The sequence below is a fragment of the Topomyia yanbarensis genome, chromosome 3, assembly GCF_030247195.1.
Source record: "Topomyia yanbarensis strain Yona2022 chromosome 3, ASM3024719v1, whole genome shotgun sequence".
NCBI lineage: Eukaryota > Metazoa > Arthropoda > Insecta > Diptera > Culicidae > Topomyia > Topomyia yanbarensis.
In genome coordinates this window covers 301974075-301998937 of record NC_080672.1, presented here as the reverse complement: position 1 = coordinate 301998937, position 24863 = coordinate 301974075, and the positions used below count along the sequence as shown (strand labels likewise).

Sequence of the window (24863 nt, the reverse complement as noted above, 5' to 3'; positions counted from 1 at the left end):
GCGTTCGACCGACTGTTATAAACGTACGGCGACACGCGCTCAAAAAATATAAATCGCTCTCGTTTACACAAAACTCTGACGCCCATATGGATATCGCACCAATGTATTTGTTCATTATTTGACTTGAACCGGTGCAAAAGGAAATACAAAAAGTCGGCACCCATGACACTCACGCTGCTGTTCCAGCCGTCGCTCATGCAACTGCTCTATCCAGAGCATGCGGTGAGAGTACAACATGCGTGCATGTTTGAGGTTGAACCGGTCATAGGAAGACAGAATTGTTTTGAAATTTACCCGCTCTGTATGCTAGGTTGGATTATCGTTCGGATCAAATTGTTGAGCTTCAAGATTTGAAGATTGTTACTTTCATTCAAATTAATTTGCGTGCTGCTGCGGGTCGTCAGATTTTGCTTACTTGTTCAATGAACAGGTTGCACGTACCGACGCGTCGCCTCTGAATACCCTATAATGATCTGCGATTACTTTTAGTGTCTCAAGACTTTGTGCAGACCCAGATCACAAGCTGTGCAAATCTACGTGCCATAACTCCTAGCAACGTAAAATACAATCTGTATTCTAAACAAACACACTTTTTGGCAAACTGCACATTCGATTAAAAGTTCCTGCTCTTCTGAAGACACAATTTGTATATCAACTATCAATTAGGACACACTGAATTATGAAAAACAATATGAGGACCTGTTTCATATTTTATGCGGAACACGCTATGGTTATTTCTATTGAATTTTAATGGTACCAACTTTCGTTCACTACCATATGATCCATTATCGTGTTTTCTCTTGGTTGTCATATATGTATGTTAAAGTTTACATTCTCAATACACTACGTGAGCTGATTTGTGATAAGAAACTGTTTCGAGAATCGACGATGAGAAAATATAGGGAAGAGTATTGATGAACGGTACACCGCCGTTATTGCACATGTCAGATCCTAGTTTCATTTGAAATAGGTGAGACTTTTATATACGGTTGCCAAAACAATGTTGACACACTATGGCAATGATCCAAGTTGTCGTTCGATTTTTTTTATTACCCCATCTTAAAAAGTTAACGAACTATGTGCGTACATGTCGGAACACAGTCGCTCTCTTTCTTAGAACCCGGTTGAATAATGCCGGTAAATTTCGAGGAGATACAACGTGTAAACGTTAATCCGTCAGTGGATACAATTTAGTATACTTTAGGGGTTTTCCTAGATTACGGGAGGCGCAACTTTCCTGTTAGCGAACAATTACGTACTTGCAGTCCAAAATGTTATGCAAGCCTATACCATCCTCAAGTGTCTGGTAAAGTATTTATTTTGGTCTAGACAGCAAGGTTACGAGACTTTTATTGGACGCGGTAAAGAAAGGATATTAGGTTCAAATAAGAGACAAGTATCGCTTCACTCACGAGAGGGATATAAAACTTTACGATTGTGATAAAATTCATGCCATTCACACTTCTTCAACGGCTTAAATTTGAGTTCGTCAAGCAAAAAAACAGGGACAAGCCAGTCGCTTTAGTCGTTCACATGTATCATGTGAACTGTTTGAATTTTTTGTGTCTCACTAGTACTAATTTGGGTACTAGTTTAGATACATCGTCTAACTAGAGACACCAAGTTGGTGCTAGTTACTGATGAGATGAAAACGAAACACAAAAATCAAGCTCAAAAAACCATTTCATTGCCATTTTAAATTCTAATATAATTTATTTTATTTTATTTTAAATTCTAATATAATTTTTTTATTGGTATTGAAATTGTCTGTCCAACTCTCATATTCTTTAATGTTCTAATGTCTAAAGCGCCACCTAGCGACAAAATTTTTATCTGTGCGTATTATCGTCAATTTTCGAGCAGACTGGTGAAAGCACTCCGGGCGTGCCGAAAGGGGATTAATTTTTTGGTAACATGAATCAGTTGTTCAATACTTCTTGGCAAAATTTGATATATTAACAAGTTTTCATGCCGTAGAAATGATTGCATGACAATTATACCCGATTTTGTGACCGTTAGTTATTCTCGAATTAGAGAACGCTCTTTGCGTCATGTTTATACATTTCTTTCATTGATCGTAATCAATAAACAAACCTAACAATCAAGCTTCTGATAGGGTACACCTGAAAACCAATCAGGCGGAAACTGTACGCTGAAATCGAATGAAATCACTTTCAAGTAAACGTCAAATTCTACGTCGATGATAAGTTTCTCTTAGCCAAATGGTAGGTAATTTACGAACAGGTGGTAATTAGTCTAGCTGATCAGTCAACTTTATTCATAGTTCATACCGCAAAACGAACAAAATGCTCGAAGTGCCTGTTATTCGTTTCTAGCCAGTCAATGCATAAAGCTGTGGTGAGCCGGCGGCTGCATCCAAACTTTCTCCTCGCCGCGGTAGAGTGATGTTAATGCCAGAGGCAGTCAATTTTGGGATGGAAGCGAAAACTGATGCTCAATCAAAATGCGATCACTTCGAACAACCATAATGGTTGCACCTTGTCAATTAGTTATATTGCTTAGCCTTTGAAATTCGGTGCGACCGATGCGCTTGGGTTGCAACCAGGCGATAAAAGCGTAACAAAATATTTTTATTTTCCCGTATGAAAGTTTTCCAATTATGTATCGAACTAATTGTATTTTTATTATCTTCTCTTTCTCAAATCTTCCAGGAGGTTATGTCTTGATGAATGGGGACGCTGGCAAGATGTCCACAGCTACTGCCGTATATCCGATGGGTGCCGAGGCCATCATTAGCGGTGGAATGTCCGGATTGACGCTGGTTGGGCCACATCCTCCACAGACCACACATCTCACACTGCCCCCGGGAGGGGTAGTTCCGGGTGTTATCGCTGTTCCTGCTAACGTTGCTATTGCCACCGACTATACTGTCACGAACGGCGCTATTAGCAACAACAATAACAACAACACAAACAGCAGCAACAGCAGTAGTAGTAGCAACATAATGATGTCGAATGAGCCAGCCGCTGGCGAGTACTATGCGGTCACCACACAAACAATGGACAACAGTGCTTCTCTTTCTTCGTCCACGGTTACCACAAACAATAACAACAGCAATCAGAGCAGTCTAACTGCGAGCAACAACAATAACATTAGTAGTAATGTTAGCAGCGGCACGCAAACGACAGTCGGCGGCGGCGGTGGTGGTGCTGCTGGCAATGTCATCAGTGGTGGTAGCACAGGTGCTACCGCAACAGCAAATGCCACCACCATCACCAGTGATAGTAGTACCGAATACAGTGGTATGCCTTTAGAGCAGCTGAAGCAGCAGCTACAAACGCAGCTCGATTACTATTTTTCGAGGTAAGCCGATGTTACGCTATTGGGAGCCTTTCGATCCCATCAACCAATCAATTTCATAACTTTGAAGCCAAAAATTCGATTTTCGCTATAAGCATAGGCTATCATGTTATTGAATGTTAATATTTTTTGAAAAGCCCTCGTAGTAACCTGGGCATAATTTGAAGTAAAACTACAAAGATTTCAAAACAGCTGGGCCAGTAGAGTAGCGGAGATTGACTGTCACTCGCCCAATTTGTAATATTTTGCGTTGAAAATTTCGGAAAATATTGTACAAATGTTGCATTATTATTTAGAAATTGACTAAATAGACTACAGTTAACTTTCGTCGATATTGTCTATCTCGATATATATCTCTATCTCGATTATTTCGAAGTCCCTTCAGATTGCTTGTGAGAAATCCTCCGCATCTCGATATTTTCTCTATCTCGATATCTCCCTATCTCGTTGTACCTAGCTTGAGATTTGCCTGCAATTTTCGCTCTCAATGTCGATGTGATCTTTTTTTCTGTCGGGACATCACAAAGCAGATATATAGAATGAAAATTGATGATTGGGGTGTTTAGTCTGTGCCTGATTGTGTATGGATATATGGTTAGTAGAGGTAGAGTTAAGATTCCTTTTTCCCATATTTTCTAAAAAGGGGACACAGATATTGTACAAAAATCGGGTTCGGCATATTAATCTTGATCTATTATAGCTTCACCACAAAAATTTGCAATTGTTACGCATGAGGATCAACGTGGTTTTTAGGAAATTTCACACTGCGCTGAATATTTAATACAAGTTAGTTGAAAACAGACATACGCATTAAAAATTAATATTCATTTGCTCGTTTTGTAGTAGATGGGAAGAGAGCAACTTTTAGTGAAATATATTTAATCTCCAGAAGGGCGAATGATTTCCTTGCAGAAACAATTCGTATTCAGAAATCGAAAAAAAATGTGTGGAGAAATATTGCCCATATCGGGTAATCACCTTATTTTTACCATGTTTGTATGATCATCCTACCTATTTGAAGCCCTTGGTTAATAGCTAGTCTACAATCTTTGTTCAACGCATTGGCTGAAATGGTAAGGGACCATTCATAAATTACGTAACGGATTTAGGGGGAGGGGGGTCGAACAAATTGTGACATATGGGGGAGTTAGCTAGATCGTTACGTAACAGGTTTTTACTGAAGAAAAAATGTTTTCCCGGAATTTGTTACGTAATAAGGGAGGGGGGTATAGAGAAATTTGTGACATTTTGTTACATGGGGGGAGGGGGAGTCAATTTTGGGCAATTTTTGCGTTACGTAATTTATGATGGTCCCTAATGGTAATGGTTCTTAGTAATGAAGCAAAGATGCTGATGCATATTTATACGCATTCCATCGATTGCAGACAGCAGTAATTATTGAAATTTTGCACCCCCTCCCCTCTATAATAGTACCCCAGCCAACATTTTGATTCACTTTAACAAGTTGCAATTTGATTAACTGTACTCTTCAACGATATGAATTGATTGTATAAAATGCACAGATCTCTTCTATGTGAACAAAAGTGGAGGCCATATACGTACAACAAATCGGTATAGTAGAATTATGTGATTTACGACGAATTTTGATCTCAACAGAAGCATTATACAGCTTAAGGCCCTCAACGTGGTAACAAGAAGTATTTTTTTTTTAAAATAATATTATGAAAATAAAAAATCAGGATGAAATTTCCATAATTCTGTTATAAGAAACAGTAACGCCCACACTGGTATGTTTTTCATGGGTGAGGTTGAAGTTACTGGAACATTAATTATTAAAATTACCTGTTACGATTTACTTCCAGTTTCGAACCTGAGATCTTCGTATTCCCAACATAGCCGCTATTTACTCATTTATACACTGTCAAGTAACGATTATATTTGATCATTTTTATCGCTTTGTGATTACGATTTAAAAATACCATAATCCAACCTAAATATGGCACTCCAATGATACCTTCTATACCTGTCAAATCACAACCTACATTCTGTACTCAAGCCATTTTTTATTGCTCAAATATTGAACTAGTCTGGCAGAGAATTTGCGAAGTGCTATAAAGAGATGACTATTTTTGAACAATTTTGCAGTTTAATCCAATTGCAAATTAATTTCTATACAATGTTTCAAAATTGTCTTAACTATTCCGCATTTACAATTTGTTTTAAGTTGTAGTGGACTAATAAATAACTTCAAGTCAACATTGTATTTCGATCACAGATTTGCATTTTATGTGAACTTTTTACAACAAAACATAATTTTTGCTTGCACTATTTGTAATTTTGATTTTATCTGTCATTATTTATAATTTATTGTAAACTTTTATATACGATTGCTGGTTTGCTGGGACTAAAATTAGCTCTTCACCCTAATGGCTATGAAATAGAAAATATTTAGTGCTGAAATGAAAGATTTGATCATTTAGTGAAAATATTACCAAACTTATATGAAGCACTCTGAGATGTCCACGAATTTTCGTACATTATGCGAATGATTTTTTAAGATCGATTTTGCGAACAGCTCCCGAAACTAATATTTCCATCATCCACGTAAGCGATTTTAGCGAAATATGAATCTATATTTATTTTGCGAGATTAGGATGAATCCCTTTTTGAAATATTTTGGGAACATTCAAATCGTCAAGTGTCTTCAGCAAAAAAAAAAAATTCTACCCAATATTGTCAAAAAATTGCATATTCATACAAAAATACAGCTTACTTCTTAACGTTAATAAAAATTAAAATGTACTTTCCATGGTCAAAACAATGTCGACTCCAATGTTGCACATTTATTGGCTGTGGCAGCGTATGCATAAAAATGCGGGACAAATGTTTCCTCCAGACCCATATTTTTAGCCGTCTTCTATTATTACCCCCTATGATGTCCTGAAGGTAAAGATAAATTGAAAAAATACCATTCTATTCTATATCTCGATCTCTCCCTATGTCGATGGTCCTTTCAATATCGACATAGAGAGAGTTAACTGTAACACATTGTTAAGTCTTCGAAAATGAGGTAATGATAGCATTGGATAAAGGATGCCGCGATTTAAATTTTAAACTCGTTTCTTCTCGAAATCAATATAATGTCGCTTAGTCCTTAACACCGACCATTTGTATTGTCCAAACTAATTTATTAAAATCAGTTATTTATTTGAAACTTAGTGCAGCTTTTGTTGTCTTTTCGGACACTGCACTAAACCTTTATTTATTTTATAATACATACTAATTATGTTTTTTAGTAATTTCTTCACAAGATGGCAGATGTGAGATTTTTTTTTGACACGGTCCACGGCGGGAAATCTATCTACCGTATTTTTTTTAAATAGAGCCAAAAACAAAAGTTTTATTGCTACTGAGCAAGAGCAATCGACGTACTTGAGATTTTTCAATAATTTTAATAAAAAAGCGCTGAAAATATCATAAAAATCAATACAAAAATGTCTATTTAAAAAAAAATGCAGAGAAGGGATCAAATCGTATGCATGTTGATTGTTTTGTTAGGAAAAACATTGCCACTGCGACAACTATTCAGTTTATCTTTTGTGGTTGCACCTGTTTGTTTATTTGTTTGATACATCAACATTCAAAAGGCATATCAAAACCCGAATGATGTTGGCCTTAATACTAATATTATGTATTTCTAACAATCAAGTCGTACACAAAAATAATAGTCATACAAATATTAAAAAAAATAGAATAAAAAAGTAAAGCGTTGTTAACGAATTGATTAAACAGTCTGGAAAAACGTATACGCAGAGTTTGACAAGAAACGATTGTTAAAAATTCGTTGCAGACCAGTGATGGCTCTATACATCTATCTATCTTCTATGTATATAAAAGTCAATGTTTGTATGTATATGATTCATAGACCCCCCACGGCTTAACCGATTGCCGTAAAAATTTATACGTAGTAGGCATTTGTTATGGAGCGTGTTTATGTGCTATTGGTTGGGTATTATCTGCCCGCCAGATGGCGCTTCGAACAAATTGTGTTTTCCTCCTATTTCGTTGGAAGTCGCAGCAACGCGCGATGGGTATTAGCTAGTACTATATAATTAGTACGTCGGAATGGTAATCGGAACATAATGTTGTTGCGTAGTGCTTGAGGTGCAACGTTTATGTTGATTTGTTCCAAAATATCTTGGGGATCACGACCTTGTAGAGTGTCAGCGATGAACAAAGCTCTTGCGGTATTCCTTCGAACATATAGGGGATCCAGTTGAATCAGCTGACATCGATTTTCATAGCTAGGCAATCGGGTAGTATCTCTCAACGGCAATCTACGAAGCGCGAAACATCAAAAGCGACACGGACTCTATTCTCTCAACGCCGTTATTGTACTTTGGAATCCACACTTCAGAGCAAAATTCTAGGATCGATCGCAATAAAGAGCAGTAAAGAGATTTGAGATAATAGATATCCGTACAATTTTTGGCTATTCTGAAGATACATCCCTGTGCTCGAGACGCTTTACCAACAGCATAGGAGACGTGTTGTTTAAACGTAAGTTGAGAAACCAGAATCACTCTCACATATTTAATGTTAAAGACGCCTTCAATGTCTGATTCTAGTAGACAGTAGTTTAAATGAATCAAATCTTCTACTGTGAAAATGTTATTACCGAACACTTCTTCGGGTTCACACAAATGCGATTCGTGTTACACCAATCAGCAAAGATATGAAGCCGCTATTGGGAAAATATGTAATTTTTAATCGAACGAATTAGACGAAAATTATTGATATCATCCGCGAAGGACAATTGTGGAGTCTTCAGAACTAGATGTACATCATTGAAGTATAGCAGAAACAACAACGGTCTCAAATGGCGTCCTGGAGGGATTCCTGATGTAGAAGTGAAGGTGGGGGCCTGACAATCTCCTATGGCAACCGGTTTGTCAGGTAGGATCGAAACCACTGCAAAACACTACCATTTATTCCAAATCTCTTCATTTTTGGCGATTGCGTATCGTGATTTATCTTATCGAAAGCGCCGAATAAGTCGGTGTGAACAACGTCGGTTTAAGCACGACGTTCCACACTCTCTGTTATGTAGGATGTTAAACACGCAGTTCATCGTCCGGACGTGAAGCCGTGTTGATCTTCGCTTAGGCACTGCTTACAGTAAGCCTGAAGAGATTCCATAATCACCAACTCAAATAACTTCGAAACAGGACTCAATGAAGTTAATTATTGACGCCTCGCTTATTATCCAGCAAGATAGAAAAACTCATCTAGAAAAAGATGTTTGAAAGATGTGCCTTTTCCGGATTGAAAGATGACTTAAGCCGAGAGGAAGCTCTGGTAATCATCGTAGCATCGACATCGATAGCACCCAAAGCTTGACCTACAAATGGAGCTCTGCTAGCATCGAGTTTGATTTGCTCAATAGTTAGTGCCTCACCTGTGAATTCATTCACGACTTTTTCCGAAAAAAAAGTGCGCAATATATCTCGAGATGTGGTATCTGTGTTCCCATTGAAAGTCATAGGCGACGGCAGTCCACATTCCTTGCGCTGCTTGTTCACATATCGTCGCTGTTGTGCTATCTTATGACAAGCGCCATTTAGCACATTTCGAGAAAAACGATTTTTAAAGTTTGAAGTTGAATATCTTGAAAATTATAAATGGTAGAATCAATTCAAAAAAGATAATTGATGCTTCTATCTATTCTGTATTGATCTCACAAATATTACGAAGATCGGTTGATTATATTGTTTTTATTATAAATGTAAACAAAAGTCGCACTCACACGTGTCATAGGTGTGTATTGATGACAAAATTTGCGTGGCGTGTCATAATCGTGCATGGAAAATTTTCCGCAGAAAAAAATCATCATTTATTAACTTTTATTCATATCTTTTGCTTCATTTGTTCTATAAACAATCGGTGAAATGCATTTTGAAGAAAATGAGCCAAGGAACCTAGAAAAAATAGTTATTTTTGGTTGCAGTGTTGCCAAATATGTTTTATTTCCAATTTAAAACTTAGACTGCATTTTTCTCACAATTCGTGCAATTTTATTTCGAAAATGATTATGCCATTGTGTTCCTCAGATAGTTTTACACATAAAACCATCTTATACATCTAGATAACTTGAACTAATCCAAATTTGAAGCAAAAAATTTAAATTTTGTCAGCACGTTTCTCGCTATATCTCAGTAATCAAGCAGAATTTCAAAATTCTGAAAACGTCACTTTGTAGAGATTTTTTAAACAGGTGATGTGGCATATCTAACTCTGTTTACCCCAAAATGGCATTTGTCATAAGATAGCACAACAGCGACGATATTTCCAGAAACGTCTAGGATGCGACTTAAGATTGTGCTAAATAGTTTGCTGATATCGAAAGAAACAGTTCCTGAGTGGTATTGTGCGATACTTGGTAAATCTCCACAGGGCACCTCTCTTCATGGAGTTGAGCCTACTCGTTAGTCATAGAGGGCCGGTTTCGTTACTCATAGAGGGCCGGTTTCGTTAGTCATAGAGGGCCGGTTTGTCGATGGTAAACTTTCTTCGGAACGTGCTTGTTAATAACGTCCACCAGAATGTTAGAAAAAGATTGAACTTCGGTTTTCGCATCTTCGGGGTTCAGAATACTTTCCCACTCGATGGTGGAAAGAAGGTCTGCGATACTGTGATGATCAGCTCTACAAAAAGCGAAACCTATCCTGCTCTGGCTGGTCGAAATTGAATCCCCGAACTAGTTCTTCAGTCGGCCAAGTAGACTACTAAGTTACGCTAGTTGTTCAATAGTTGATATTTTCCAAAAGTCTATTATCTTTCTTCTGGCTAAACCAGCCTAGAGGCCGTGTGGCATCCGGCGGGTTGAAGTATCTCAGCCAAGAATTGATCCACTGGGTTCCAGATCCCATGTCGTAAGAGGTGACCGAAAACAGGAGTCCTCGAGTCAAAGTGTTTCTCCATGCCGAGGACGGAATGGCATGATTAAAATATCTCTCGAATCTCTCACACAGTAGACGTTTGTTTCTTCGCAAATCGTGAGATTCAAATGATGGTCATGTCACTAATGCCCACTTTGGGGTTCGCTATAGACGATTATAAGCCAACGTGTTTGATATCTTCTAGTAGCTATACAATAAGTGCCAGTGATGAAATGTGCAATGCTCTGATGGACCATGGTTCGAGTAGCCCAAATTAATCTTCAGCATAGACGTACAGCAACTATGAAACTATCCCGCCTTTTGCTGGAGGCATAAGCTTTCATAGGTTCAAGAACCGTATTTCCATGAAGGAAACTTCTATGTTGAAAAGCTACTTAACCCCGTCTTTGGAGCTTACAATAAAATGGCATGACAAAACCACGCTGAATGCCTCGTGCATGTAAACTTGTGAATAGTGCTATCGACGCATATCTTTTATCCGACCTCAAACTCGCGATATTTGTGCTGTCACAGTCAATGTGATTGTTGATAACATAAATAGGAAATACGTCTATTGTTTGGCATATTCGCCGCATAATGAATCATCACTTTCTGATGATTTTAAATACCCACCACATAATTTGAGGCAGCTCAGATATCATTTTGAGAGGCTCCGAATTGATAGGCTGTTTAAGCAGTAAAATTTGCATATGCTTATTTTGGCAAATCACCCAACATTTGCACGATCTGGCAGAGAAGAGGTGTTAGATGCAACTCTCTGCTCTGACTGTATTACGCATGAGTTGGCAAACTGGCTCGTACCCAACGTCGTTATCTGATCATAAGCGCATCGTCTTTGATCATTTGAACGCCTAGATGTAGCAACTTCTTGCGGTTCTACTGTGTGATAATTCAATTTGGAACAGGTGGTAGAAAACATTGACTTTAATTATATGGACTTTGCTAGATTTTAAAATCCCACTCGTTTCGATGAAACCGTTGATCTAATAACGATCTAATTGGATTTTCGGCTTCCCACAACATCAGCTATGAATACTGGTAGCTGCGAAAAACGTGCTGCTTCTAAATCCTTAAAAATGGGGAACAAATTGATCATAATCAAAGAAAAGAAGCACAACCGCAGAGGTGCTCTCTTGAACAATGCTTCGGCTCGAGTGCAAGCAAGGTCACTTTTCGATTGCGCTGAAGGATGATCTGTTACAAGATCTTCACGGGGGTCTCCTTTCAATCCCTTCTTACTCATTCATCCCCAGTTTCAGCGAGTTTGGCTAGGTATGGTATTGTTTGGGTCTCTCCGGATAACGAACAAAGCTGTACCTGGTTGAAATAGGAATTGGAGGAGATAAGTGAGAAGGCAGGGGACTTCCGTTTTTTTTGACGAACCATATAGCCTTCACTAGAATACGGTATTCCTTTACATTTCGTGGAATTCCAAGGAATATTTGAAGAGTACTGGTTCGTGGACAGTTTCCTCGGAAGTTCTGAGAACCAAGTCGCTTACAGAGAAAATAGAGCAATATTTTTGCACTATCGATGACCGCTCTCTGGAATTTCTAGCGAAGATGGGTTATAAACTGAACTATGGCTTTCAAATGCCACGACGATAGTTTATAAACCTACATCGGTTTTAGCCGAATATGAATGACAGTATCTCTTCGGAGGCATTGTCGTTCTGTTAGCTCAATATCCGCTCGGGTGTGTTGATATATCCGCAAAACGAAGTGTCTTTTATTCCTTTGGGAATGAAACATACTTCCGTATTGTTTATATTCTCTGTGTCGTTCGGTTGCAAACTTAACTTTGGCTTCCAAAAAGTCACGGCGAAATTTTATAAACCTAAATTGGTTAAGCCGAATTTGATTGACAGTATCTCTTCGGGAGTGTTGTCATTCTGTTTTCTCAATATCCCCTGGGGTGTTGAGTTTATATATCCGCTTATCGAGAAGTGTCTTTATTCCCTTGGGAGCGAAGAATATATCCGTATTGTCTATTTTCCCTGTGTCGTTATTTTCCTTATCCCTAACCTTAACACTTTCCCAATCCTGTCCATCAGGGAAATGACGAAAAGACAAATCATGGCAAGGTACAAATCTCCGATCAACGTGGGGAACGTGCCATTTGAGCCAGTTTGCTACTGGGTCCTGATGTCCTGTAAATGAACCTGTGATTTAACGTAAGTTTTTTTTGTTTAGATCCATTAGTGTTTGGCTCTCGTTGAATCTTTTTGTATGATTTTCTTAGCTTATCGAGCGCCTATTACGTTACGCCAGTTGTTAAATAATTGATCTCTTTCCAAAGCTGAATATTCTAGCTTTATGTCATAGGTAGATATATCTAATATGGTTCTGGTCCAAGGAACATGTTTGATGAACCGACGAATTAGTTGGCCACTTCGTTACCACCGCTCGGAATCGGTGGTAACGAAGGCCAACTAATTCCTGGTACCCAGAATATCATTACTTTATTCTAAGTTGCCAGTTATTACAAAGATGTGATGCACTCCCACACCAGTTTGGGCTCACTTTTCGATGATCTTATTACCAACAGTGCTGCTTGGATGTCCGAGAAGATTGCGATTTTTGCACGGCTGTAGTTTCCTTTCCTAAAGACCTCCAAGCAGGTGTATATTGCATATATCTCTGCCTGGAAAACTGTAGACCACTTTCTTATTGATATGCTTCGTTAAATTTTTGATTCGTAGACTCCCGAGCCGGTTACGTAGCCCATTCCAGAACCATCCATATAGAATGATATGGTATCATGAGTTAGTATGGGGCCCCTTACATCATATATCTGACGATCCACTATGTGGACTTCATATGAGATGTCGAAGCTCGGTTTAGCCTCCATTTTATCTTGAACTGTGGTCACTACATGGTTTAGTTTCTGTTCCTTTATTAAACTCAGGTGACCATTTAAACTCCTATCAAATAGTGGTCTTCCCTTTAGCACTCTCAGAGAGCCAAGTCTCGCCTCCCCCATAACATATTTGTGTTATGAAGGTAGATGATGCATGGCTTCCGTAGCTGTAGTGGGTGTTGATTTCATAGCGCCTGTGATAGAGAGGCAGTCCAGCCTCTGAGCTTTAGTTAGTTTGTTTGGACGGCCTTTTGTTTGTTTGGGCACAATGGAGAAATAAGTTAAACTAGCTATAGTCGTGTAGAACCAATAAGCCAACCTCGGTTTGAGATCCAAAGTATTCCCGAAGAGTTTACTGCACGTCCACAGTGCTGTAGTTGCTTTATTAGGACCGTATGTCAGGAGCGAGTTTCAATTCAGGTTCTTGTCCGACAAAGTAAACAACCAAACTAATCGCTCACTCGTGGTATACTATCAAAATGTTCGAAACCATGATCGCTTCTGGCTTACAACAAGTAAACTATTTGGCGAACGTGAATGGAAGGATGCTTGATTCGGCATTTGTTAGTAATACTGGTGAATGCGAAGTATTGGAACAACCCTTACTGTTGATGAACTTAGATCGTCATCACATTCCGGTTGTGTTGAAAGTTGACGCTGTTTGTGCCATGCCTATGAATGACAGTGTAGATCTATCCTACAATTTCATTCAATGCGATTATGATGAATTAAACGCTGAAATTTTACGAATAAATTGTGTTAAGATATTAACACTGGGTACTGTGAAAAGATTTTGTTTCGAACTGGAATCAATATTTCTACAACTTGTGCGCCTAGGAAGAAACGCATGCGCTACCCGGATAACAAACGATCTTGCTGGAATGCAGAGTTACGAAATCTTCGAAATCTTATCGGGAAGTCTCGAATGCGATTTTTCATAACAAAAGGCCTGAAAACCCTAAGCAATTTTGATCTTATCTGCGGAACAAAACATCCCCCGGTGGAATTCCGGAAAGCGTCAACGTTCATGCCAGGACATCAACGTCACCTGCGTAGTCGGAAAATCTATTCTCGTCATTGTTTCAAATCGTGCTAAATAATAAATTACCACCTTTGTCTGAATCATACTTGAGTAGATTGCCAATGTTCACTCTGAATTTACCTGCAACATCTGTCAACGAACATCAGGTGCATATTAATCTGAGGTGTACTGACAGTTCGAAGGGTTCGGGGTCAAACGGGTTCCAGCCATCTTTTATCAAGAACTGCTCTTCATTTCTGGCGCTGCCTGCATCTCTACTATCCATTTGCTCCCTTGCCGAGAATATTTTTCCCACGAAGTTGAAGTAAGCTTTGATAACACCAATCCACAAAACCGGCAACGTACGACAACTACTAATCTGATGAGCTACGTGCCATCGCTGATTGAAATGAAAAATAGCAACAGATCGATTCGGTGCACATCAATTTCCCGAAAGCTTTCGGCCGTGTTCCTCATCAGCTTGCTGAGGAAAAGCTAAGACGAATTCGACTGCCGAACTGACTGACTAATTGGATCTCGTTATACCCTGTGAACCGCAGCGCCTCTTTGCGACTTGGAGCTACACTCTCGGATCCTTTCCACATTACATCGAACATTCCTCGAGGCCGTCATCTCGGCCCTCTTCTATTTGTGCTGTTTTTAACGACCTTTGAATTATAGTCGTCTAAAGACATGTCTTGCACTTACGAATTTATAAGCAGTCTTAGCAGTCTAGGTCCATGCTTTCAATTGCACCATTCTCAAAAAAATTAAATTAAATGACGTTACTCTGCGCTAGACAACAAGTCGCCGGGAACTCTAGCTATATTTCTGTTTCTTCGCCTATTTAACAGAATGTGACGAAGTCGAACTGTCGTTTGAATTATATAATATGTTTTGGGTGCTGACGTTCAGAAAATTGCCTATTCCAACACTTTTTTCTGGGGTTCAGTTCATTTTATTACGCCTGATAAGCTTATACCGATTGTCCTTTTGGCAAATGTTTTTTATGACAAATGACTATACCAAGTGCTAAATGATCCACTCCCGTTGGATTTACTGAGTCTGATTTCTGTGAGCATCGATTATTTTACATATTTTATATTTTTGTTTGGATCTGCGATATAAACTATTTTAATGTAATATTTAAACACAAATACAAGATTGTACAAATTGTGCTTTGAAGTGGGTTTCTATATTTCTTCCAGCCACGATATATTTATTGGAACAAACATCCCTTTAATGGATAACTCGTTTGTTGTCGTAATAAACACACATCTTTAGAGCAAGTTTACACAAATACGTCCTCTCAGTAAAATGAAGTTTTTTTAAATGGAACTCAGTTAGCCTTAGAATATGCCCACTTATCAATTGACACGTACAAGTTTCGCACTTGACTAGACCGGATCGTTACGTATAGAAATATCATTAATCAAAACTAAACAATCGTTCTTGACAGCTGGTAATTTCATAGCACGCCACCATCACACTACCATCACTGTAATAAATCAAGCAATGTGTGTATGGTTGTATAATATGTTACTTCACTACGAAGGAATGTGCCACCGGATTTTTATAATGACAGAATTGACTGTTTCACCCAGAGGAAGGTTGTCAATGTTGTATGCATACTATCGCACAAGCAACCACCAATCACCATGCTTTGAAGCCTTGGGAAAGTGCAATTGCGTTGTGATATCTGACATTTGCATTAGTTAGCGTTCCCACGACCCAGTATCAAGCAAGTCCATGAGGTCAGGTTAAAAGTTGGACGATTTTGTTAAGTTCGTGGTTGTTTGCTTGCTTTTATTACCGTACCCTCCGGTTGTTGTTTTTATTGAATTAGAGACTTCCAAGTTATTTAGTCGTCATCGTCGGCCGTCGTTTTACGCACGGTTTTCACATGCAGGTTCCAAGGAGGATTCGGCAATCTCTCCTAAGTATTTCTTACATATCACTATTACACATCACATCACTTGTACAGTGCAAGTTCTAGGCGCACCGTTAGGTTAAAGGTTGCGCAATTTATAGAAAATCCTGTTCGTAATCGTTAAACACACAGTTGAATTTAATGCACAGCCATTCTGTTCCATGACGATAAAAATGATCATCCTGCAAGGTTGTTGGCTACAGCTTTCTACTCTACTTATGTTGTTTTTGCTTGGGAACCTAGAAACGAAGCCAGGTTAGTTACTTCAAGCAAACGTTTTTGATGGAACTGATGTGGGTTCTCGCAAAACAGTGGGAATGTGAGCAAGTCGGAAATATATTTCAGGTTAGAACCCTATTTTCTGTTCAATGGTTCCTAGGTTGGAAACTGCTTTCAAACAATCGGTTTGACAGCAGTTCCGACACTTTAGTCAGTTTTAGTCTCAAACAAAAGTGACATTAGTTCCGAGGTGTTTGGTATTCGGAGATGTTGCTTAAAAGGTGGTATGCGGACTTAGTCTAAAGGCATAGTTTAAATGGGCCTTATTTTGCGTGCAGTGTATCTTCATTTAACGCATCGTCTTTTTGAGGAACTGAGTTGGATTTTTTTAACGTGAACAATGCTTTACATTATATTTGATATTGTTTTATTAGGTAACAATTTAAAGCGTAGTACTGACAATTTCATTCTCATTGCGGACTTTTGACGTTGTTTCAAAAAACTATCTAAATTTACACCCATATGACGACTGTTAAAAAAATGTATGGGACTTTATTAATTCATTTATTAAATAGCAAACCATCCTTTTTTCGCATTAAACAGAATAGATACAATTGGATCAATATTTCTCAATTAGTAACTGAGCAAAATGCTTTATTTGTTCCACAGAGAAAATCTAGCCAACGACACATATCTGCTATCCCAGATGGACAACGATCAGTACGTGCCCATTTGGACCGTGGCCAACTTCAACCTAGTGAAGAAGCTCACAAAGGATATCAAACTCATCACCGAAGTGATGCGCGAGTCTCCCAACGTGCAAGTCGACGAGGAAGGCCTAAAGGTGCGGCCGAATCACAAACGCTGCATCGTCATCCTGCGAGAGATTCCGGACAATACACCGATTGAGGAAGTGAAGGTAGGAATTTAATTTGATGATTTGATCATGATGTAATATTATTTTCTTGCAGAACATATTCCAAGGTGAGAATTGTCCTCGATTCATCTCGTGCGAGTTTGCTCACAACAATTCTTGGTACATAACGTTTGAATCGGACGAAGATGCTCAGCAAGCGTTCCGGTATCTGCGAGAGGAAATTAAGGAATTTCAGGCAAGTTTCTTTTTAATAAACATAACAGGACTCATTAAACTCTCGTGCTTGCTTTCAATAGGGAAAACCAATTATGGCTCGAATAAAGGCCAAACCAATGAACAGGCTTCCAATCGCTGCCGGCGTACCACTGAAGAATGGCTTCCGGACGACTCCTCCACCGGCTACAGCAGCCGCCGTTGCTGTTCCACCTGGGGCAGCCGGTCCTTCTGCAGCCGCTGCTGCTGCCGCTGTCGCAGCTGCAGCAGCGGCAGCCGTGTATGATCCTCAGCAAGCAGTAGCGGCGGCAGCCGCTTTTCCCGGTCAGCAGCGGTATATCACACTGCAGCATAATCCAGGGGCGATACCGCAAGGGACCGCTGTACCAGCATATAATGCACCAGTTCATATGTTTGTACGTATTCTACAAAGTTTTATGATCCAAATTCAAACAATTCACAACTGTACATGATTACAGCCATTCCAACAGCAGTTCTACCCGGGCATTATGCAACCATGGCCTGCAGCTCCACCACCCGCTCAAAACTACTACGATCTTAGTACGTTTGTAACGAGCAATGGACTTGCACCACAGGTGACATTTGCTACCGCAGGAGCAAAGCAACCGAATGGGCGATACAATGTGCAAGCTGGCATAGGAGCTCATCGAGGTAACATACGCAGCAAACGTCAGCCTAACCCGGTGATACCGGGTGGCAGCAACGAGCATCGATCGGGTGGGGCTAATAGCGGCGGTGGTGCAAACGTCACAGGTAGTCAGAGCTCTCTGGGATCTGGAAGCAACGATAACCAACCGAATCATCGAGTATCGGCCCAACAGCCACACTATGTTCAACAGGCTGCCCAACAGCAGCCTCCACAAACACAATCACACTACCAGCCTCAACCGGGTGGCAAAAGCTCCTCTCTTCTGGGACACGGAGGAAAAGCCTACCACAAGGATACAACTATTGTGCCACATTATCAGCATTATCAGCCTCAGCAACAGCATTACAGCAATCATCCACAGCCTCACCATCATCATCAGCAGCAGCCGCCGCCACCGCAGCAGCAATGTGATGAAACTGGCAATACGCCAACGACCGTTAGCATGCGACCCACAAACAGCAGCGCTGATCACTACCAATCAAATGATGACAATATGGGATACAGCAGTCTACCGTACAACAGTGGTCGGAACAAGAATCTAGATAACCAACAGCAACAGCAGCAACCAGCTGGTCCATGGGCATCAACACAATCACGGCGGCATACACGGCGAAGAAAAGAGGACATGGATGGCGGAGTTGTCAGCACTTTGTACAGCAGTGTTCGTTCTAGTAATATGAGTTACAATAGTAATAGTAGTAATATTAGCAGTAGTATCAACAACGGTGCAAACTCCAATGTGAAAGTTATGAACACAACTAGTCTCAATCAGTTGATACCGTCTTCGGGGGGACCGCCGCATGGGCGCGGTCCACGAGGTAGTCTTGGCGGAAACAATGAAAATCTTCACGGTACAGCCTCGGGAAACGTGATTGCGTCGATGGGTGGCGAAGCTGGCGGCGGTGGTAGTCACCATCATCACCACAGTGGTGGCGTTGGTGGGGGCTATCATCCTCATCACCATCATCGGAGCGCGGTGGCTACTAGCTTTCATCAGCAGCACCCGCACCATCACCACCAACCACAGCATCAGCCGCAGCAGTCGCACTTACAGCAATCCTCCAGCAGTAACACTAGTGCGCAGCAGCAGAATGCCCCCAGCACCACTCAATCGACGCAATTCGACCTCGAACCAGCTGCATTTCCGCCACTTCCCGGCCATGATGACAACACTAGCACCAGTAGCTCCAGTGGCAATCGCAACAAGAACCACCACGCCCGCGATCATCATAACCACCAGCAACAACAGCAACATCCCCACGGTGGCAGCAACCCATCGACTGCTGCCACCAGTAGCATCCATGGTTCCTCTACTGATCACTCGTCCGTCTACGGTGGCTTGGGTGCATCAGAGATCCCCACGCACCCTGTCGCTCCATGGGGCGAGAGCCGACTAGCCGATGTCGTTAAAGGTGAGTAAATATTGTATGGTATTGTTTATTGTGGCTTTAACATTGGTGGGTCATTCGCCCTTAGGTGAGTTAACGTCTCAATATATATTTTTTTCATGGCTGCTGTATTTTTCCATAAGTGCGAAGTTGTTCCATGTTCTGGAAGTCATTATTTAGATGAGACTGACTTGTGATTACAGGCAGAATACTCCCCATAATCGTAAGGTAGTCCCATGTTCCATAGGATGCCCTATCTACATGGGAGTGACTTGCGATTATAGACAGACACAAACCTCAACTTTCTGTTCTAGATCCTATCATGCACCTACCGATCAAGCGATGAAAAAAGCGAATCATTCAGGGATCATTCAAGACAACTTCCCACAACGGTTAGTAACTGCATGTTAGGATTGTGTTCCATTCTGTCAATTGGAAAGGTTATTAAAAAAAATTTTTGGTGCTCATATGACTTCAACTATCCATATGCGTTTATAGATAGAATCGTGTACCGACAAATTCTTTATAAATTTCTAAAATACACCATGCGAATTCATCATCATTGGAGATTTTAGGGCAGTATAATACAATTCAGTGAAACAAAACTAACTTTAGAGGCCAATAGTGGAACACCCGATGCGTTTGGGAAGTTGGAAGGTTTTCTAATTTTCACTCAAGCATTCAGGGGCGCGATACAAAAATTCACCTTACCATGTAAGGCTATGAGCAGATGATCAAGTGCTCGGTCTGTTTGTTAAACGCAACCTGTTCTCAATACCCGGTGGAGCAATTGAAAAAGAGGTGAAACAAGTTTTACCAAGTATACAAACATGCTGAAATCATAAGGCTTCTAACACATTGCAGATTACATTACGCTGGACGCTATTGCCCGATAACAGACCAGCTTCAGAGAACCCGGATGAGATCATGAACATCTGGCCGCGTCCCGCGCTCGTTGGTTGTGTGCAATTGAATCGATGTGCAATGCTTTGAACTGTGGAATAACTAATGTTTTCACAACAATCACATAAATGGATGCATTGTTCCGCCCGTAATCGTAAGTCAGTCCCATGTTCTATGGGATTCCCTATCTACATGGCACCTAGTTGCGATTATAGACAGTGGAATATGGAGAAAATGTTGGCCTTAATTGTGATTACATAAAGTAATTAAATTTAAGGACAGAAAAGCGGGTCCTTGCAATTTCATGTTGACGCCGTTAAAACACAGGAGAAATACTGGGCATGTATTAGATGGCTTCCTTGACATATCTAGCGAGAAATAGTACAAATACAGACAGTCCTTGCTGGTTTGAAGCTTCCTTCCATCGAGATAGGAATGAAACTGAAGGAGAAGTTGTCACATATACCGAGTTTGTCTAGACAGCAGATAGGTCCAATAAATACCATCTCGCTGCAATTTGTCGGCAAATCCATCGAGTACATACATTGTGAAGGAGGACAGGTTGGTCGTTGACGATTGTTTAGGCATAAAATCGCATTGGTCGGCTTCGATGTAGTGCTTGCAGTCAAAAAAAAGCTCGAAAACCAGCGCGAATAGTTTTAATCGGCACAAGAATTTTCGGTAACTATCGATGTTCGAGACGTGGTTCAAGTTCTTTTTGATAAACATCGAGGGCGCACCATCTGGATCCGGCGCACGCATATTTACTCGTAATTCGCCCGTCGGTCATAATTAATCAATCGGGCTACTACGGCGAACAGCGATAAGCACACCATCAACCAATGTCTTGTGGCTGTTAAGAGCGATGCTGTCGCAGCGGAATCACTAAATATCGAACCAAATACCTGGCAGAACTGTGTCAAACCGTGTCAAGGCGATGATGGCATAATACCAACTCGTAGCACGTGTAATTAACTTTCGACTGAAGAATTTAAGCGATGTTCTCATTGTACACCTCAATGCTGTTGGTGGTCGCATCAAGTGTTGGTGGACGGATCAAGTTCTGCTGGTGTGTTGCCATTTGGAGCAGATTGAGAGCTCCTTTCGCCACTCCCGCGAACAGAATAGGAACGGCTGACGATCGCTGTGCGACTGTGACGGGGGACTCAGGGCATCCCATATCAGCTACGTTGTGTCCTAGAATATATCGATCACTGTCGGCGAGATCAAGGATGTTGCAGCAGGTTGATATCTGATCGCGAAACGTCAGCCAATTAAAAATACTGCAAGTAGAGAATAAATCAGCGCTTGAAGCGCTCGGATGAATACTTGCATTTGTGGCGTGCAATAGTTTGACTCCGGGGGTATTGAGTGGGGAAGGAAACTCGTGGAATACTATAATGTCAAATGAAGTGCGTCGTAGTACGCGTTGTAATCTGACGGTGCAATGCGGAGAACGACGAATAGACCGGGACTACAGATGATCGCTAGTGGCAAACGAGATAGGGGATCAAGGGCTTCCATAGGTGCAACTGCGTTAAACATCAACAGTCCTTCACAATGGTTGTGTTGCTTGCTGTAGCATCCACATTATTCGTGAAGCCTTAGTGACGCAGGGGTGGAAATTGGAAAGATACACCCAATACAACGGCATAGGAGGTGAAACCGCAACAATGTTGCTATTTGCGGCTTGCTTTTGATCGCCAACCAAAGCATTGCATGAATCGGGGTCATCCCCACGATAATGTGTCAAAGGTCGACGAGAAGGACCAGGGTCGACGAGAAGGACCAAGATATGGCCGGACTGATATATTGTTTTTGGATACCTCGGCCACAGACATAATCCTTTTTCTCAGCAATAGCAGTGATAATAAACTCAAGTGATCATAAAAATGAGCCAATTTCATCAGCTTGCAACATTCATCGCACATCCAACATACGGATTTTCTGTGAGAATCCTTAAGAACGGCTTGTTGAATTGTTTCTCGAGCTACAAATGCACCAATCCCGATCGCGTGTTAGAGTGCAGACGAACATGCCCGTAAAAGTGTCGGTTCGTGATTTTGACAACATTTGCTTAGGTGTTAAGTCGCTGGGAAACGATGGCTAATCGCCAAGGAGCCACACACTTCTTCGGCTCAATATAAAAGGAGTCAGAAGATTTTTTTTATGTTGATTATAGAGAGGTTTTCGCCTCTTTTCCTGTTAGAGAAACCTCTCTTTTGGAAAAATCTAACCCTATGTGCGGGGTTGGGAATCGAGCCCAGGTAAGCGGCGTATAAGGCAATCGATTTACCAACTACGCTATGCCCGTCCCCGCTACAGACTCAGAAGATACCGTTCAGCTCTCGCTGAGAAAGGTTAGCCAAACGACTCATTGGTAATGTCAAGAAGAACGAAGGAGGTCGGACAGAGGCTCTACGCGAAGTAGATCCTGATGATCCACCGTTTCGCTGAAGATCACCGCCACCAGCCTCACAGATCAACATAACAGTGTTGTGTGCATTGGGGGAGATTTCAGGGAGTAAATAAAAAAGGACAAATTATTTTTGCCTACTCCGAAAGTTGTCCTGTCATCTAGGGTTAGTCGGGCAGGTAAATATAGAAGCCAAATAGTGGACGAAGCAGGCTACTTACTATAAAAATGTTTTCCAATTTTTTTGATCCGGAGTGTGAACTACGTCGACTAAAATTGAAGATTTTCGTAGGGCAGTGACGAGATTTCTGCTGCAATGCATTACACCACGGTCGTGTAGTCTTTCTACTCTTCCGACTATCACATCATGCAATAGGTTTTTTTTATTTCGATTATAGAGGTTTTAACCTTAAGGTCATTCGCCTCTTCGGGTTAGAAAAATCTCTTATGAAAAATTTCTAACCCTATGTGCGGGGTCGGGACTCGAACCCAGGTGCGCTGCGTACAAGGCAATCGATTTACCAACTACGCTACGCCCACACCCTCATGGAATAGGTATTTTTAATAAGTATACCTATGAATGAGATGTGATATTTGATTATCTGAAATGCCTCCTTTTCATAGCATGGTGTGCTCTTTAGATGTCGTAAAATAATATTCCGACTCGGATATCGCATTGAATCGTCGATAGAGTAATCGATATACGGCCATGTTCCCCCCCCCCCCGTGTACTGTTAAACTGATAACTTTGTGGTAACACTGCACGAAGTATGTTTTTGCTTTATTCCGTTTGATTAGCTAGGAACGGATACCTGGGAGTTTAATATGCAGGGGGAAAACGTATTGTTTGGTCTGAGTAGGATAATGGTTGATGTTTCTGGTTATCAACTAACAAATGATCTCTGATTAAATGAAGTTTTTAATAAGATAGTGACAGGCAGAAGCATTTTTGCGGGTACGGGTTGGTACTGGGCTCGTGGCCCATGTTGGTACGGATGTTTTCATGACTGCTTTGTAGATGTATGTTCCTACTTAAAAGTGAATTCATCACTTCGTTTGGGTGGGGATACACGAGTGTTCTGCTAGTTGTGCTAGCTAGGAAGGAGTGCAGGACTGGCACCTAGGAGAATGTTGATTGCTTCACTACACCGGTCACTTGATTCTTGGAAATAACGATTCGCTCTCTCGGATCGGTGTTATTTATTCGGGTTAGATGCCCAGTAGTTCAATTTGGCATTCGGTTGGAGCAGATGGGGTCGTTCGGAGGACAGATCGTTCCCGAGAGTAGAGGCGAGTATCTAATGAAGAGATATTTTTGTTGAACTTAAAAGTGCTGTTACTACTCTAACATGTTTTCCTAGTCTAAATAATAACAACTGCCAATACAGTGAAGACCCGTTTTTATCAGCCCCTTTGTGAATGTTAGGCTGATAATACCGTGACATTGATAAAATCGGGACATATATTTTTCTTTCTTTTTACCCCTTTCATGCCCAACTTTTTTCTAGTGCATGTAGGGTTTTAAAACTATTTTTCCTGGAAAACGGTGGGGTCAAGAAACACGAAAAGCCCATTTTCATACAGATAGGTGCTTCCAAAGCAGTGCTAGAAGTTGGTCAATTGTTACCTTCTAATGCTCAATACAATTGTCCTGGAATAATTACAATAGTCCAATTACGTGGAAAACGTATCCAACTACAGTCTAAATTGGTAAGTTTTATCAGTTTTCAATAATATTGCACCATAACGAAGATTTATGAAAAAATCATTTTCCGTCGTCAACGCAAACTGTCCCTGGCAGCACTGCTCCATCGCAATCCAATCAGACTAATCGCAATAACTTCAGTTCTAGAGCTGATCCTTGTAACTGTTAACACTCAAATTAAAGGCAATAATCACATTAATTAGCCTTACTTGTTTTTGTGAGCAAATCTCGCCTCAATCAAAAGTTATAGCTATTTAAAAACGTTGTTGTCCACAAACAACATGGGCATAAATGGGTTAAGAAACCGAAACCCTTAAAATATTCTTCTTTAATCCCTAGATATAGCCCCATAGCCTTTTCTGATTATTTAGCTTACACTTCCCTTAAGAGGGTCTGACAGCGCAAAATTAAAAAAAATGAA

The 24863-nt window shown here is 40.6% G+C and overlaps 1 protein-coding gene across 8 annotated transcripts in view; it reads left to right on the top strand.

Moving 5' to 3' along the window:
• Positions 1-24863, top strand: part of LOC131692234 (la-related protein Larp4B) — a 131010-nt gene that overhangs the window by 85223 nt on the left and 20924 nt on the right. For all 8 annotated transcript variants that reach the window (XR_009305938.1, XM_058979160.1, XM_058979159.1 and 5 more), the window contains 5 exons: positions 2673-3324; positions 16940-17189; positions 17242-17382; positions 17444-17776; positions 17840-19442. Coding sequence is in view for 7 of the 8 variants with exons in the window: in XM_058979160.1 (XP_058835143.1) it covers positions 2673-3324; positions 16940-17189; positions 17242-17382; positions 17444-17776; positions 17840-19442 (2979 nt within the window). In the remaining variant the exon portion in view is untranslated. The remainder of the gene's footprint in view (positions 1-2672; positions 3325-16939; positions 17190-17241; positions 17383-17443; positions 17777-17839; positions 19443-24863) is intronic.